Source organism: Patella vulgata, chromosome 8 (assembly GCF_932274485.2).
Source record: "Patella vulgata chromosome 8, xgPatVulg1.2, whole genome shotgun sequence".
Lineage (NCBI taxonomy): Eukaryota > Metazoa > Mollusca > Gastropoda > Patellidae > Patella > Patella vulgata.
The window spans coordinates 28,509,041-28,528,007 of NC_065886.2; the positions used below are offsets into that span (position 1 = coordinate 28,509,041).

Here is an 18,967-nt window from a genome sequence, read left to right on the forward strand (position 1 = left end):
ATACATTTTTTAAAAAAAAAATTATATGTTGTACAACTTCACAAATACTTTCAGATATGTGGGTTTCTGCAGAGACAAACGGTTTAAAATCCATGGACATGATTTTAAAAGTTCCATCCTATTAAAACCATCGTTTCACATTTATTCCCATGCTGTTTTTATTAAAACTTAGTAAGAAATGAATAACTAAATAAAGATGTATCCGCTCTATTCAACCAATAAACAACTGATCAAACTTTTAACTCTATAAACTCTCAGTATGAACGTAATAAGTGTATGAAGAACATATGTTATTTACATGTGTAATTTGATGTTGTGCTACATAAAAACAACAATAATTATTAATATAATAGTTATGTGTATGTTTAATATATTTTACAGAGTCTGATATATATAACATCATGACGAATGATAAAGTATCAAGTCAGATTTTTTTCAGTCTGTACTTTAGTGGTAAAATATCACCAGTTAAAGGATTAACATGTTCTTGTAATATAACTAGTGCTAGAAAGTTTAATTTTGAAACCAAGTACATCTACTTGGGTGGCGAATCGTGTAACAGGGTCATAGTAACAGTTGACGATAACCCTGTATACACATGTGACGATGATGGGGTATTTCTCGGATACAGCGACAGTGGCCCGATCTACAGGAAAGCTACGATAGACTTCAATAATATGACCGCTGGCTACGATGATGTAATATGGATAGAGTTTAACGGTGGGTTTTTTGCAGGTAATATGGATGGTATAAATGAATATATATACGTACCCTTCATATTGCATGCCGATTTAACAAAATTTTCTTATAATATTATAAGCTAGCTGTCTGCCCTCTATTTAGATTAACGTATAGAAGAATTGTTTATGTTATGTAATTATTTTTTTAATAAATTTCGGTTTTAATTACCTTGTTTATACTTACAAGCTGAAAAAATACAATTAGATGACGTATTTGTAGTTTTATTAGTCCGGTTTTACTTTATTGTAGGTCCTGAGACGGTGGAGGCGTCATGTGGTTGTTTTAAACCAGGTGAATATTTGTATTTATCACAATGAAATGTTTACCTACATGTCCAATATAATTACTAGTATTACACTAATATTAGTGGGTTATATTGAGGATTGCAAGAATAGACGGTTTTATAATAATAAAGACAGTTTTAAAAACAGGCAATCGAAACACACAAAACAACCAATTAGAAATTACAAAGTAGTTGAGAGTGCTACATTTGATTTTACAGGCAATCGAAACACACAAAACAACCAATTAGAAATTAGCAAAGTAGTTGTGTGCGTTACATTTGATGTTACTAATGCGATATTACAGTAGTTGAGTGTGGTACATTTGATGTGACTATCACTATATTACAGCAGTTGGGTGTGATATATTTGATGTTACTATCACTAAATTAGAGTAGTTGAGTGTGGTATATTTGATGTTACTATCAATATATTAGAGTAATGGTAGTAAATAATACAGCTTACATGTATTGTTACAGTGATAAATGGTGGTTGGAGTAACTGGTCGGAATACAGTATCTGCTCTGCCTCATGTGGTGGGAGTACAAAAACCAGGACAAGGAATTGTGATAATCCTACAGCAGCTAATGGTGGAATGTATTGTACTGGTAACTCTACCGAGACAGTTGAATGTAATCAACTAGAACAGTGTCCAGGTTTGTAATTTTATCATTGGTAGGACATTAAATCCCATTTCATTTCATTATAACACTCTATCGTTATATATATCAGGATCAATCTATTGTTGTAAATAATCACATGTTTAATATCAGTATAAACAGTATGTATATTTATTTTACAGCCGGCCTACAATTTGAGATTATTCTAACTGGGATTATAACTGGTGTTTTGGTAGCCATCATTCTTGTATGTTTTATAACATGGTAATATCTATATCATTATATTTATAAATAAACTGCAATATTGTAATAACAGTGGAGGGGTGGCTGGGGGGGGGGGGGGGGCACGCGTATCACAAATTAAACTGACAAGCAATAAATAAATAGTCTACATTTTGACGTCATTTGATGTACTATCACTATATTAAAGCACACTGTGTTGCATACCCCCCCCCCCCCCAAATACACATAACCTTCGTTACTATGGCAAGTACCGAAAAGTAAGTCGTATTATCCAATTTTTACAGTTACATTATCTAAGAAATCTTTTGAGCCACATATTTGTTACGACCGATCACAGATAAAATTTAAATAGTCGACAAGATAGTCAAGTCATGATTACCAGCATAGTCGACGAGATAATTAAATCATAAATACCATCATAGAAGACATATATTCCCTGATTTTTTTTAATAATGCCACTCATTAATATATGCAAATAGATACACCAATAAGAATTAATATATGCAAATAGATACACCAATAAGAATTAATATATGCAAATAGATACACCAATAAGAATATGCAACATTTTATTTGCATATTAGGAGCCACGTTGACTAAGTGTGCAAGACGCTGGCTCACTAGCCTGGAGGTCCCGGGTTCGATCCCTGCATTGGCCGAAAATTCCTGTGTATACATTGACATACACGTAAAAGATCCCTTGGCAGTTGGAATTTGATATAAGAGTAGGCCCTAGAGAAAGGGAATATGAGCAGATAGAATATTATTGATGAAAAAAAAATAACAATATTTTAATTATCAGGTTTATAAGACGAAATATCACGAAACCTCAACCAACTGTCCATTATGAAAACACAACAGGCCATAATGAAAACATAACAGAAAATGTGTATGGCATCATATAACAGATGACTGTCGCTAATGTGCATGTAAACACACAAGGGCAAGGTGAAGTAACAAGTCACCATGGCAACAACGAGGAAGATACATTAATGTAATTTAAGAAATGAAATAGGGCCTAAAGTCCATTTTTTCTGTACAGATTAAGTAATCTAATTAAGTGACTTGTAATCAAACTTAATTTGTATTTTTCTTCTGATGAGTGTGGAGTACCACATGAAACTTTAAGTAAAGAACTTACAGATTTCATATTTTTAATTATTTAAATTATTAATTACAATTTATTAACTTGTCAAGATAATAATCCACTCTCGATGCCATCGGATGCTTTAGATTTTCAACAAAATTAAATACGATTTGCGGTTAATGATTTAATTTAAAAATGGATAATCGGCTCTTTGTTTATTATTGTTACAACGGTAGCAATGACATTTGTGACTAAACTAATTTTACGGAAACTTTCAACATATTTTCATTATCTATCTTTTTAAACTATTATAGCGACACCTGACAGCTCTTTGTCTAAATTTTACATGATGTGTGTTTAATGTAAATGTTTTAATGTCAGTATGTACATACGGCGCTGCTATTTGTTTTTATCCTTGTCAGGAATTTACCCCCCCCCCTTTAAATCATAGTCCCACATCCGGTTTGCTTTTGTACAAGTAACTATGGTAATCTTAAAAACTTAATATGAATCATATTAAATCTTTTGATGTTGTTAACATTACTAAAAACCATTTCAAATGTTTGTACATACATATGTAAGTAACTGTTTCGTATCAAATATTATTTAAATGTGTAAAATTTATGTTGTAATATGTGAGATTCTCATAATAAACTTTTAAAGTTGTGTTTTTGTTTTTAACCGGAGAAACCCCCGTTAAATAGCTGTGAGAATTAAACAATCTGACTTGACGCCACTTCCGCAGAACAGAGACGGCTATATTAGGTGAATGGTTTTACTGAGTTCAATGATACAGTGATAAGCAATTTGATTGGTCTAGACTTTATAGCTTGGCAACTTTGATTCTAATTGATTGAAAATTTAACTTATTTTAATCGATAATCCAGACGTTGTTTATCATCGTAACAACGGTAGTAATGACAATCGTGGCTACATTTTTCTGCAAAGATTGTGGCTTTTTTGGTCTGGAAAATATATATATTTTTTTTCCAAATATAGCCAAGTTTGATGTCTAATTGTATGTTTTCGGGGTCGAGGAATTGTGTTGATATACGAACGGAAGCAATAAGAGTGAATGAAATGGAGGTGCTCACTAGTATTTATCACTTGTTACGGATTAGAGTTTGTTAAATAAAAATCTTACTGTCAGGTTCTTCCTAGTCCGTAAACCAAGGCGATTTATCTTTGCCTTGAATATAGTTTTTTTACAGAATGGAATGCCAAGAAATGGTCAAGTAAGAAAAGAAACAACCTGATTCGAAGTCGTCTTACAGGCTTAGACGCACTAGAGCTAATTTGCGGGTATTAATGCCTCCAATCTGGACAGTTCGTGGCAGTTAGATGAGAATCAAGCATTAAAATAACGTTTTAGTGACTTACTTGTTCATGGCAGTGATAGTTATTAGTGATTGAGATTCCGACGAACCTCTTTCACCGTTATTTCTTCCGTCCGTATGCTGGTTGCCGTATATCGACTGAAAGCCATCACAATTGAATTCCTTTACCCCGCAAACGTACAATTAACACCAAACTTGGGTATAGTTGGATAAAAATATTTGACCACATCATGTGGTTCGAAATTGGTCTTAATGATCACCTGGCGCCTGTAGAATAGTAAAACATTAACGTGGATCTATTCCATAATATATACCATGGGATTGGACAATTGGTTCGCCTTGTAGGGTGGTGTGCGTATTTGATAACTGCTTTGCTGGAACTATGGATGGGGTTGTTGAGGTATAAAATGTAATCTGGGGAACAATAAACTTGGTGTTTGAAATCAGTTTTTACAGAATGGTAATCTGCTCTATTTTTCAATATACTTAACATAAAATAAACGTCTTGTAAAGGGTAGATTCTTTTTAAGGGAATCATTTACATTATCGAAGTCCGTAACTTGCTTTGAGATCAAATGAACATGCTAGATCGACGTATAAAGTAACATTTTATTATGGGATGATGCTGTTGCTATCGATTGTTGTTAAAGTAATTTCCAGATCAAAGTTGGTATCCTATATACTATGTTAACGATTCACAATGGTAAAAATTCATGTCAAACTAATCTATAAGGTGATCATCATCAAGACCAACATCGCAGCACGTGGTTTTGGTCACTAAAACTTCACCCTCAACCCACCCCCACTTACATAAGTTCACACCAATTTCTAGTATTGTACCCTACCCGCAATGTGTAAAAGATCCATTTCACACGATTAATTAGTGAAAGACATTAGTGCAACAGAATATGGTTTCGTGGTATCGTTGGGTTTGTGGGGTCATCCTCTACAACATTTTCAAAGTTCTCTGCTAAATTACATCGGGGATATAAGCGATAACATTAACATGGAGCATTAAGACAACTATTCCGCCCTTCTGCCTCGGCAACGGGTTACAGATAAGTCCATTCACCGTCCCGTTCTCCTCCATTCTCATCTCGTCGCGTCTCTTCTTGGCGTCTCTTCTCTGCTCTCCGCTTATCCCCGGACCCTCTTCTACTCAACTACACAAAACACAAGGTCTTATATACCTTCGTATATCAAAAGCATAGTCACTACATCTTGGAATTATTACGCCCACAATTAAACACGTGTATACACGCAGTAGACGTGTATATCCTATATCGTAGATGAATAACGCACGGGGTTCAATGGGTTCACACACGCAGTGGACGTGTATATCTTAAATAGTATATGTGTCTAAGGCTATTCTCTGTCTACGGTTGTATGTCGTCTCACTTATTTTTCATATATATTTAGGGAGGTGTGCCGCTATTTTTTTCATATGTTCCAAAGTGTGCCACTGGCAAAAAAGGTTGAGAACCACAGATTTAAATTCATGATAATATGATACAAGTTATGAAGCACTTTGCCACAATATCTTCACAAATTAATTTTACAAGTAGTATCAAATATCGTCTACATGTGTCATATTATTTAGTTTCCACGATTTACCTTATTAAAAAAATCTTATTACCTCGCGAATAACATTAAATGTCTACCAGAATGTATCGACTTTACATCCACCAGATATTTAATTTGATTTTCAGTTTTAATAAGCTGAGTCGTGGAAAGTTCACAACAAAATAAAACGACCCGTGTAGACGATATTTGATAATATTTATTAAAATTAATTTGAGACGATATCGTGGTACAATTACGGTCCATACTTAATAATAAAATAAAAGTCAAAAGCAGGGGCAAAAGTACTACAATGTGGCGGTCATCCGGTCACGTGATGAAAGTCAAAATCTGAACTATAGTCAACACATTATCTGCGTTTAAAAATAGAGTGCTCATTTCAAGGGAAGACCAACCGTTTTCAACAAAGTTTCCATGAATCTTAAATGTGTATTATGAAACACTCCTCCCTGTAACACAAATTTGTATTAAAACCGGAAATGTTGTTAATGATTTTAACCAAAATTTATAAATAGAACTAGAGGAAGTTCAATTACGTAGGCCCTTGGTCAACCAATTGGCGCAATTCACCATTTTGTAAGTGGGAAAGTTGGCTCAGCTGAAAATAGTGAAAACGTGCTGTGTTTTCGATTGCTACAACCGTTTTTCTAAGGATTAGATGATAAGTTACCATTCTTAATTTTCGTGAGACATTTGCTTTTTTATAGTGCACAAGTATACAACTATCTACGTAATTTCTCATGTTTACCACATCCAGCTACAATCAGAAAGTGGGCGTCAAGCATAAATTGTGTACAGGGTTATTTATCAGAAATGTTTACATTCCTTAAACAGAAATTATCCTCTGACCAGAAAATGAAATAAGTTGTTTTGATGTTTGATGACATGTCTATAAAACGAGAGTATACGTATGATACCAAATTAAAGAAATATTCTGGAACTGCCAATTACGGATAAATTCAAGTTAATTCTTTAGACACTTTAGCAACAGAAGTTTTTGTCTTACTTGATGTTGGATTCAAAGGCCATTGGAAACAAGTCAACAGTGAGGCGGATTGTCCCCCGCCGAAATCCCAAAATAAATAGAGGAAACATATTAATTAATCGCACATTTATGTTTTTCAAAAGTATCGAGCAATCAAACTATACACTAAGTTTCATCACTCTCTATCAGATAGAATCAAGATTATCTTGTCCCAGAGCATCGACCAAAGAAATTGATTAGCTCTGCTTAGCTTTAGCTCGAAATGTTAATTGCTTATCGCTCCTTAGCCTAAGCAGTAAATTCGCACCATCGAACTTAGTCAAGGTAATGATATAATAAATCTATCTTCGGAATTTCATCGCTCTCACTTCACAATAACTAAACGTTATTGTGCCACAAAGCATCAGCCAATCAGATTGCTTATCTCTGCTTACCATAAGCAGACAATGTTCATCATCGAACTCCATCAAGGCATTCACCTAATGAACGCCGCCTACACCAAGTTTGAACATTCTACCTCAATTAGAAGTCTCGACCAATCAAATTGCTAATCGCTCTGCTTACCTTCGGCAGAAAATGTTTATTATCGAACTTAGTCAAGGAATTGTTGTAATAAAACTATACACCAAATTTCATCACTCTCACTTAATTAGAACCAAAATTATCGTGTCCCAAAGCATCAACCAATCGAATTGCTTATCTCCGCTTACCCTAAGCAGAAAACTCTCATCTTCGTACTCCATCAAGGCATTCACCTAATATAAACCTACGCCAATTTGAACATTCTAACACAATTAGAATGAGAGTTATTGTGTTCCCAAGTCTCGACCAATCAAACTGCTTATCGCACTGGTTAACCTGAGCAGTACATGCTCATTATTAAACTTAGTCAAAGTATTGATGTAGTGAAACTATACACCAAGTTCCATCACTCTCACTTAATTAGAACCAAAAATATCGTGTCCCAAAGCATCAACCAACCTAATTGCTTATCTCTGCTTAACCTAAGCAGAAAATGCGCATCTTCGAATTGCATCAAGGCATTGACCTAATAAACACCTACACCAAGATTGAACATTCTAGCTCAGTTACAATCAAATTGTTTATCGCTCTGCTTACCCTGAGCAGAAAATGCTCATTATCTAACTTAGTCAATGTATTGATGTAATGAAACTATACACCAAGTTCCATCACTCTCACTTAATTAGAACTAAAAATATCGTGCCCCAAAACATCAACCACTCAAATTGCTTATCTCTGCTTACCCTAAGCAGAAAATGCTCATCTTCGAACTCCATCAAGGTATTGACCTAATAAACACCTACACCGAGTTTGAACATTCTAGCTCAATTAGAAAGAGACTTATTGTGTCCCAAAAAGTGTGACAGGCGGGGGACAACAACCAATCGGATATTTTCTAACGAATCATATGACAAGTGAAACACAAGCTCAGTTGATATAAGGATGCTTTAATATTGCTCCATGATTGTGGCTTTTCTGTGCATTATGTTATATGTGAAGGGTCGTATACCAATCAAGCTACTGCAACTTCTTTAGAATGCGTTCTTTCTGCGAACATGAAAAATACATTTCCACACCCATCCCTTCCAGACCCCCCCCCCCCCCCCAGTTTACTTTAGGTTTGATGCTTGTCATCTAATGAAATGTATTCTAAACTGTTTCGCAGAATTCGGTGTTTTGAACTATAATTCCATGCCAATCAATTGGAATTATATTGTGGAATTAAGTAAATGTAATTAAAGCTAGGCTTTTCAATTTTCAGAGACACAAAATGAATGTTAAACTTGCAGTTGAAACGTTAAGTTCATCAGACTTATTACGTGAAGATATGAAGCTAGTACAGTTTCAAGGAAGTGAATCAACCACACCATTTAGCAGATTGTTTGATAAACTGTTCGATATTTGTAACTCTCACAGACCTTTTGGGAACGACTTTAAAAACCCAATAATTAAAACTGCTAATAATTTCAAGAGTGTAGTGTATTTCTTGAACAGTGTTTCGGAATATAAATTGAAGTTAACAGATGCAGCCGGAAATAAAAACTAATTTTATCTAAACGTAAAACGGCCTTTTAAATGGAATTTAAATGGGCTTACAATATTAATAAAAAAAATGGTATTCAACCAGCAGACTGGGCTAATAGTGTCCAGCCAGACTTAGTTTTGTTAGCAATGACGGAGTGGAATCTTTAAACTTGAACGGATCGATCGAATAAGCGAGCGTTCGGTCCAAAGTGAGTTAAGTATTTCGCCTTTGTTAAGGGATATGACGTTGAACGTCACCCGCGCGAACGGTATCCCTACGTATATCACCACCCCGGGGGGGGGGGGGGGGGAGGGGGGTGATCAAAAGTACCAGGATACCGGCTCGACCGGTGTCGATAAAAGAATCGACTAAATCGATTCCGCGAAAGTCGAGGAAACGTTCGAATTATCGACGTCTATCGGTAGGATACATTCAGATTCTATGTATAAGCTTGATTTAAAGGTACAAGGTCAACAACTGTCTCCTATTCTAGATACGGGTATTCAAGTGACGATACTCTCGGATCGCCGATATGAAGAATTAAGGGATAAACCGCCGAAAATTAAAGATGTACAGTTGCATACTGCAGGTCGTCAGTTAAAGTTTCCTGACACTATAAACCTCAGAATGCCTCGTTCGGCATTTCTGTCCAAACGAGGCAAAAACGTGTCAAAGTTTTTGCCCCAATTTTGCCACGTTGTAACGAGGTAAAAAAAATACCTCGTTTGTCTGGAGTTCCAAAACGTGTTTTTTTTAAATTGTCCTGTTTTTGGAACGAGGTATTTTGTTCAGAAGGAGGCTGGGTAAAATTGCCTCGTTTACTAAACGAGGTATTTTATCCAAGATAATTATTAGCTGTTTTTGCTGTCAACAAATATAGCCATACAAATAATGTTCGGACCATCATGTGACCAATTGCAGATTTACAAATTAGATTATTTATTTGGGACATGATATTGTTCATAGTTATGGCTTACTACACTGGAGTTCTATTGTGTATAATAAACGCTTCCCAAGCGAAACAAAACATAACAATGTCACGTGACAATATTACATATGGCGGATACAAGCGTTCTTTGATTACATGCTGTTTGGTTTGATTTTTAAATAATACGGCAATCTGTATTTAAGGGAAAATCGAAAACAAGATGACTGGATTATTTATTGAATGGGAAGTGAATATTTTATAAACAAAAATATTCGGATTTGCAGTTTTCTAGCTTAGGTGGATTTGTGATTTGAATCTCGAACTCAGTGTTTTATACATTTTATTATAAAATTGTAATAAATGTTTTTCATGAATGAATAAAATCTACAATTTAAAACAGTACAATAACATTATGATTCGACGCTCTACAAATCACTAAAAGTATAACAATTGCTTGTTGAAAAAGTGTTACTAATATGTTTTTTTCCAATGCTGCAAAACCTACTGGACTGTTGTACTTACCTTACCCTAAGTATGATCCCTATTGTTTTTGGTGCATGCCCGACCCCCAGGGACAGAGCCACGCCCATTCCTTATATTTATTTATTTGTTTGTCATCTACAGACCGCATTTCTTAACGTATCATCTTGAAACTATGCATACTTATTATTTGTACCCCAAGGAACATCCCTATCGTTTGGGGTGCATGCCCGACCCCAGGGGCAGAGCCACGCCCATTTTCTTTTCTTTTTATGTCTGTGTGTCGCCTATAGGCCACACTTCTTAATCAATCGTCTTGAAAAATTTTCATATGAATTGCTTATACCCTAAGTATGATCCCTATTGTTTTTGGTGCATGCTCGCCTCCCCGGGGCAGAGCCACGCCCATTTTTTGTATTTGTTTGTTTGTCGTCTACAGGCCACATTTCTTAACGTATCATCTTAAAACTTTGCATACTTATTCTTTGTACCCTAAGGAACATCCCTATCGTTTTGGGTGCATGCCCAACCCCCAGGGGCAAAGCCACGCCCATTTTCTTTTTTATGTCTGTGTGTCGCCTACAGGCCACAATTCTTAATCAATCGTTTTGAAATTTTTTCATATGAATTGCTTATACCCTAACGATGATCCCTATTGTTTTTTTACCCCCAGGGGCAGAGCCACGCCCATTTTCTTTTCTTTTTATGTCTGTGTGCCACCTACAGGCCACAATTCTTAATCAATCGTCTTGAAAAAATTTCATATGAATTGCTTATACCCTAAGGATGATCCCTGTTGTTTTTGGTGCATGCCAGACCGCCAGGGGCAGAGCCACGCCCATCCCTTATATTTATTTATTTGTTTGTCATCTACAGATCGCATTTCTTATCGTATCACCTTGAAACCTAGCATACATATTCCTTCTATCCTAAGGAACATCCCTATTATTTGTGGTGAATACCCAACCCCCAGGGGCAGAGCTACGCCCATTTTCTTTTTTTTATGTCTGTGTGTCACTTGCAGACCGCATTTCTTAATCGATCATCTTGAAAACTTTTTTATACTTATTCCTTATAGCCTAAGGCTACTTTTTATACTTATTCCTTAATCCTAAGGCCGACCACTATTATTATTTTTGGTGCATGCTCGACCCCTACAGACCGCAATTCTTAACAGATCCTTTTGAAACTTTGCATACCTATTCGAAACGTCATGCTTTTAGAATAAAGACATCGATTGTTTTAAAATAAAAATTGTGTTCTGTTAATGTGAACGAAGTGTTAAACTGATAGCAGTCCTACAACCCAGTTTTATTTCACAGACCCTCAATGCAAACTGGACCATATCAAACAAAACAGGAATGTGGACGTATATTGCTGCGTTAGCGATGCTCTTGTTAGTCTTGCTTCCCTTACTGTTATCGAGCCCTAATATAACACTAATTTTACTTTTCTTTTAATTGAATACCACGAATTTGTACTGAGTTGACTATGGATTAAATTATATTGTCTGGAGCCACTCTACTTTGTGCGACATTTTTCGGGCATCGATTATTTTTTGTGAATGCAGCTGCAACAGTCTGATTGGATGGTTGGGATTCAGAGTGGGATTTCGGTTACAAAACCATTGGATACTTTTGGAGTTTACACAGGCTAGAATAGCAGTAAAAGTATTTGCTGTGGTTAAATTTTCAAAATTTTCTCCGGAAGGGTATAACCCCGAACCCATGGATTGGTCCACTGAAATAACGCCAGAATGCGCTAATTTATAGTATTCCGCCACATGATTGACACTCATTGGATGGTTAATCCAGGATAAATACGATTAGAATTTTAATATTTTTTTTCCGCCAGTTCTAAAAAGGATCGCCAGTATCGCAAAACATTATCGTCAAACGGAGGGCCTGACAAGGACAGCCGTCTAGTCGTTCGAATGGGACGAAAATCCGAGGTCCCGTGTGCACATTGGTGTGAACGTAAAAGATCACTTGACAGTTGGAATTCGATATAAGAGTAGACCGTAGTATGGTGTATGTCCGTCTTCATTAGCCTAGTTCGGAGCAGAATTGTAGGACGTTAAACCCCATTTCATTTCATTTCCATCGGAACTTTGTTCCTGAAAGCACAAAGATACATGTACACTGACAATTAAACATTGGATATATTAACTAATATTTATAGTAAAATATTTTGTAATAAATTTTATTCACACTCAACACGTTTAATCTATGTTAAATTGTGCACTAATAATCCACTATTGAATGTGCAAATGTCCAGTTGAATGATTGATTGGAAAATATGATTGTTGCAAATGTATTACTATGCATTAGCGGTTAGATGTGGAAAGCCCACATGCTAAGAACTCCCCACAGTCGACGTGTGACGCATACTTATATTCTCTTTTCTGCTACATATTTTATTAGCCTCCTGGTCCTCTAATATTCTAGTTTTATTTGTAATTCTTTACTTAGGACTTCACTTTAAACGTTGTAAATTTATTTTCAGCGTACTCGGTGTAGGGTTACAGGAATAACAATACCACAGTTTGTTTCTAAAGTTTTATGTCAAGCACCGGATACATAGGTTACAAGCATAGGTTACATTACCACACTTAAAATTAACATGTCTTTCTCGCTACCCGATCGAGTTTACTGACGGGACACGCTATATCATTTGGTTCTCCTACAAATCAATGGGTTCTACTCAACCCAGATGGCATGTCTTGAACCTGAGCGGTCTCTTCAACGATTCTACGTGATTCTGCTCTTTAAGAATCGAGCAGCTGTATGTCGGTCCAGCTTAGTCCAGGTTCAGGTATGTGGTATGTAAATTTAGGTTTGACTGAGCCCGCCGCCTGTCCGACCTAGGTTTGGGTATACGTGTACAAGCAATATTTTCGGGATGATCACTTATGGATGCCGTCTGTTGGGTCTTGGGGTAAAACCTCAAGTCTTCAAGGTTCGGAACACTGAGAGCCGTGTTAAGGGAGCTCAGTTTATCCGCGAGGGCTTTCCTTTCAGCTGTGAGGCGAGCACAGTGTACTAGAATATGAGTTGGAGATACGTCCGTAAAACCTCAAGTCTTCACAGAGTAAAACATTGTTTTCGTCCCTCCGGGGTCACATCATAATATCTAAGATACCAATGTCTCACACGAATTCGTAGATTAACTCATAGATCTCGTGTTTACTTACTCTATGATAGAGTAGGTTCGGAACACTGAGAGCCGTGGGGGCTCAGTTTATCCGCGAGGGCTTTCCTTTCAGCTGTGAGGCGAGCCCAGTCTACTAGAGTATGAGCTGGAGACATGTCCGTGCCGCAGCTGCACCTTATAGGCTTAAAGGTACGGTACCTGAGTGTTTCTTTAACCTTCAGCTTTGTTATTAACCGGCAGATTTTCCTGCTGGGATGATTTACGGATAACTTATCGTTTAAGGTATCATACGTATGTGTTGAGCTCCGCAAGGGTATTGTCCCATTCAGAGCTGACGCGAAGCCCAACCATACTTTTAAATTCGTTCATGCTATAAGGGAGTTCGACACTTGGTTCTTCCAGTTTTGACCCTTTTAGGGCGAGCCTGTCCGCCTTTTCGAGCCCCCCTCCCCTCGGGTTCACAAGCAAGGGGACCCATGTCAATACTATGTGGTTGCCCTTAGCCAGGGACTCTGTGTACGCTAGGTAGATCTGAATCAGTAGTTGGGGACGGGCGTCAGATCTCTGGTTCCGTATTGACCCCAGACTACTTAGAGAGTCATTGAGGACAACATACATGTAGTGGATTTCCTTTGGCTGGATATCCACACTACGGCTTCTTTGATCGCGTACTTTTCCGATGTGAACACAGAGCACATGTTTGACAGTCTATTTACTGCCTGCAACTCTTTTCCCGTGATATAAATCCCGAAGCCCGTCGTACCGTTCTCGGGGTTCTCCAATTTGACCAGTTATCCTCGATATGAGCCAAAGAGAGATGCTTGGCCGCCAATGGGTTATTCCCTTTATCTACCCTCAGGACGAGGGAGGTATCTACCGGGGGGTACTGGGACAGTCCAAGGGGCCTAAATCATATCATCTATACTATTAAGGGTAAGTTCTTATGGTTTTCTACCCTTGGGTTTCGGTTTTCAATTATCTAATTGATTATGATGATTGGTTACTTAAGCCTAACGACCCTAGACCCATACCAAAGTTAATATTTTGTCAATGGAGAGGACAGATAAAACATATGTATTTATCAAATTATAAATCATGTCCTCTGGTGCACTTATATTCGCCTAATGTAACTTAGAAAAAAATTACCAAACAGTTTTACGGTACTCCATAGAAAAAAATTTGCTTCACAGAAATTATATTTAGTTAACAAATTCTATATAAAACCTTCAAAATGCTTATAATTCGAACACAAATGAAATATAATCTAATACTAAGTTATTCTTTGAATAACGATACCATCTCAGTTTATGATATTTGACTTTTACATTTTTAATGAGAAAATACACATTGATTTTAATAAATTTAATTCCGACGCATTTCTTGTCGGCGACACTGAGCAGGCAAACACCAGACGCACACAATACTGTTTCTAGTCTCTGGTTTTTCGGTAACGACGTGATTTCCATATCGTGTTCAGGGTTATATACCATGATCAGATTGTACAAAACATAGCGACATCATTCATCAAAATAAAAACAACAATCTCCATTATAAAAGCGTCGTGCTTTGGAATTAACTTATAAAAGTCCTATAGTTTGTGGGTGATCTATGGTTGACCGGTAAACGTTATCAACAGTGTGTTGGGCTGTGTAATTGGTTCTGTAAGGAAGATCACAGACAAATAATCCTTGTTTTGAATAACATTTGGTGATGGAGCGATAGTTTTATTTAGTTTTATGGGCCTGCATATCTTTTATGTGATCTTATTATGAACAACTTTCAAACAATTGTCGAAACGAAATTGAAAACCTTTTTTTATTCAGTTTTACGATAGCCGAGGTACACATATAATAATTTGCTATTGATCGCTTCTGGTTACTATATAGATCAATATATTATTTACATAACATTTCAATATGTATGATAAAATAAGGTATTAAATCACAAACGTATATACTTTATGCGCGCAGATATTACAATACTTAAATACGATGATCAAAATTTATCAATAAACATAAAAACATTAGTTTTACATAAATACACGTGTAAATGAGGAAACCTATTGTAACCGGCAGTAACACCTATCTGACATTATAGAAATCACAAACATACTGGGCAACACAAGTCAAAGTGATAAAAAATCTAAGACACAATCCAATATACTTTTGACAGCACAAGCTAGTACCGATTTACATTTTAATCTTCTTTGATTAATTCAAAGACTGTACCATTCCACACGTAGGAAACATTTTGCTTGGTGTTCCTCAATCTGATTAAAATACAGATCTATATTTCGTTTCGTTTTTTATAATTTCGATGGCCTACATTACATGAAGATCTGACCGGTTGGAGCCATAGGTCGCGTCAGAGGTCATATGAGCGACATTTCATTAACCAATCAACATTGATGTTACTTGTGGATTACCCACAGTTCCGTGCAAAATACGCCTAAAGTTCGCCGTAACAGACCGTTTCATTGGCTAATCCTTCAAAAACGTCAATGATAACAACTTCCAGATCCTAGTGTAGTAAAGACAAGTAAAACGAAATTTTGAGCTATAAAAACGAAACGAAATAGGATCTGTGTTTTAATCAGATTGGCTGTTCCTTAACTGAAATAAAATTTCTTCAGTTTGCAAGAGAACCACAAAAAGCATGGATGAAAATTGAATGAATAGGAATAAAAAATGCTATAATATTTTATTCATTGTAGTGAAATGTGAAACACAGGTAGGGGAGAAGGCAATACCGATTATCTCCCCTTTCTTCTAAAGACATATTTACAGATTATTATTTTCAGAAATACACACTAAAATATTCACAATATGCTTATTAATAAATCATTTCAAATAGAAGTTTACATACATTACTACACAACAGTTGAATGCTAAACTCAAGGGGCGTTCATTCATATAACGACGTGTGAATAAATGAAAATGACACAACACAAACTTCTCTATTTAAATAGATGTATAATTTATATAGTATTAACATCATTGGCACACAAAATCTAACTACTAAAATAATATATCGAAAAATTTGATATTGATCGGTCAACTACATAAATAGGATATCACGTAAGCTCTTTATATATTAAAGAAGCATATATTTCGAAAGTTGAAAATATGCTGTATTTTAATGTGAAGTCTGTTGTTGTTATTATGAAATAAACACATTCAGGCATAAAAAACTTACTTATGAAGAATGGGCTGGCTTGGTAGAAAAGGGTAACGGAATTATTATTACACACAATAAAAAATAAACCTTGATTTAATAAAAGTATTTTTGATTTAACATATATTCTGGCATGTTGAAGCGTTAATAGAATATAAATTACAATTGGCATACACACTATCTTACGGTTGTTAAAATTAAAACATACATCTACGACTAACTACTGTAATCATCCACATAAATCGGCGATGGTCGCAAACACAATGAACGCCCGCTATTGCTATCGATAGTCTGTAGAGGTAACCTCACAAACTTGTCTCAAAAATGTAATACGATGCCTTTAAGTGTTGTGTAATCTCAATAAAAATGTATTCTTCACCCCAAACGACACGTTTTAAAATACAAGTGCCTTAACTCAAATCTTAGAGTTTTATGTAATTGAAATAATGAACGCCAAAGAACAGCTTTATACAGAAATGGGTCAAGTTTAGATCCGATGTGAGTAATTTTATCTTTCATAATACCCCGTTAATCTCAAAAGTTGTAAAATGTTCATGTGACGCCAGGCAGGGTAAGCTTACTCTTCCGGACACCTGTTACCACTGTTTGTCGCGTATTTTGCACACGGCGAACAGTCCATATGCTGATTACACTATTTTGCCTTATTACACTATTTTACCTATATCGTTTTTTTAGGACTTCGAATTTGGTCTAATGGTTTGGATTGTTCGTACTTGGTTTTATTTTATTTATCTTAAACATCATTTATTTACACAAAACCGACGGGGAAACAGACCTTATAACGGGCGAACATGTGTGGCGATAATATACGACTGTATACATTACTAAATAATTTGTACATTAAGACAACTCGTCAAACATGAAAAAAGATTCAAAATTGCAAACAACACGATATAAATTTCATGGATTACCAAACAGAAACCAAGGAGTATCGGTTGGTTTGTTGCTAAATAAATATAATCTGCCAGTCTAATTTTTAGAAATTAAAATTTGGACAATCTGATCCTAAACTATTGACTACACAGTTGTATAAGATTTACTACATTTTATTTATGTAAAAGGACTGAAACTGCCGTTAAATATAACCATTGCTTGTGATCATAAATTTCGATATCTTATCAACATGCAACATTTATTCAATAAAGTCAATTAACTTCTCCATGTAGGGCGTTATATAGTGTTTACTACATCAATATTCTCATCAAAACTATATTAAATCACAAAGACAGTCACCTAATCTGAAACGCCTTCTAACCAAAGCAAAATCCAATTCATCTATCACAAGGACCGGTTTTTATGTATCTAAATGCCCGAACCTTCGGTGTACATGTTACGACCATATAGCGCCATGTAACAAATACAATTTTCATATTATAATAACTTTACTTTTAGTGTCAACGATAATATGAATTGTGACACAAAGAATCTCTATATTATGTCCTGACTTGCAATGGTGGTCGAAACTTTTACATCGATGACTTGACAAAAACAAAAATAATGGAAAACCATTTTATTCAAAATACATTCCTCGACTTATTAGTTAACAAGTAACAATGGGTCATTGATTTAATTAATTTTCTTAATCTATCCCGAGACTATTTTCCACTCTTTGTTCCTAAATTGTACCCATACACAACAGATTAACACACGTGTATACTTGTTTTCTGTTAGTAACCTATATACTATGTAACCATAGACAATGGTAACTATAGACAATTAAAACCACAGTGTTACTATGTAAATATGTATAAATTATAGTATGGTGTCCATCTGTATGCAATGGCATTATGTATGAATAGTCCCAAGACGAACGACAAATACCTTAAAATGTTATTAAACCAGTGTTGAAATCAGTTTGTATCGGCATACCTTTTTATCTTTTCTGGTTTCATCAAATAGATTTGACGAGAATATAAATGTAGTAAATACCATATAACGCCCTAGGTGGATAAATGAAGTTAATTCTATAATAAACCCGAATTTGTACATTATAATTAGATTGCATAATGGGGATTGGCTGTGATATTAAAGATAGAAAAATGTACATTATGTAAGGATGAATATAATACAAAAAGTGTTTTATCACAAACAGGAAGAATACATTAACAGTGTTAACCATCAAACTATGGTCTGTGTTTTACCCTGTCGTCTACTACACGTACCATCGTAAGCTGTATATGTAAACTGAAATCAAAGAAAGTTACAATCACTTCCAATATAAATACTCGCCTGAATACAGAATATTATTTACTTTTTAAATCCAGATATATCTTATAGAGTATTATAGTA

The 18,967-nt window shown here is 35.5% G+C and overlaps 1 protein-coding gene and 1 long non-coding RNA gene across 4 annotated transcripts in view; one reads left to right on the forward strand and one right to left on the reverse strand.

Moving 5' to 3' along the window:
• Positions 1-412: 412 nt before the first annotated feature.
• On the forward strand, positions 413-2,935 carry LOC126829599 (uncharacterized). 2 transcript variants are annotated; one of them, XR_007683466.1, is made up of 5 exons: positions 413-735; positions 991-1,032; positions 1,502-1,678; positions 1,825-1,906; positions 2,688-2,935. It is a non-coding gene; the product is annotated as an uncharacterized LOC126829599 (long non-coding RNA). The 2 variants fall into 2 exon arrangements; XR_007683465.1 differs by having other exon boundaries at positions 413-720.
• A 12,351-nt stretch (positions 2,936-15,286) lies between these two features.
• LOC126829584 (glutamate receptor) overlaps positions 15,287-18,967 on the reverse strand; it is a 39,569-nt gene continuing 35,888 nt past the window's right edge. For both annotated transcript variants that reach the window (XM_056103071.1, XM_050559536.2), the window contains one exon: positions 15,287-18,862. In XM_056103071.1, coding sequence (XP_055959046.1) covers positions 18,797-18,862 — 66 coding nt within the window. In that variant the 3' untranslated portion in view covers positions 15,287-18,796. The remainder of the gene's footprint in view (positions 18,863-18,967) is intronic.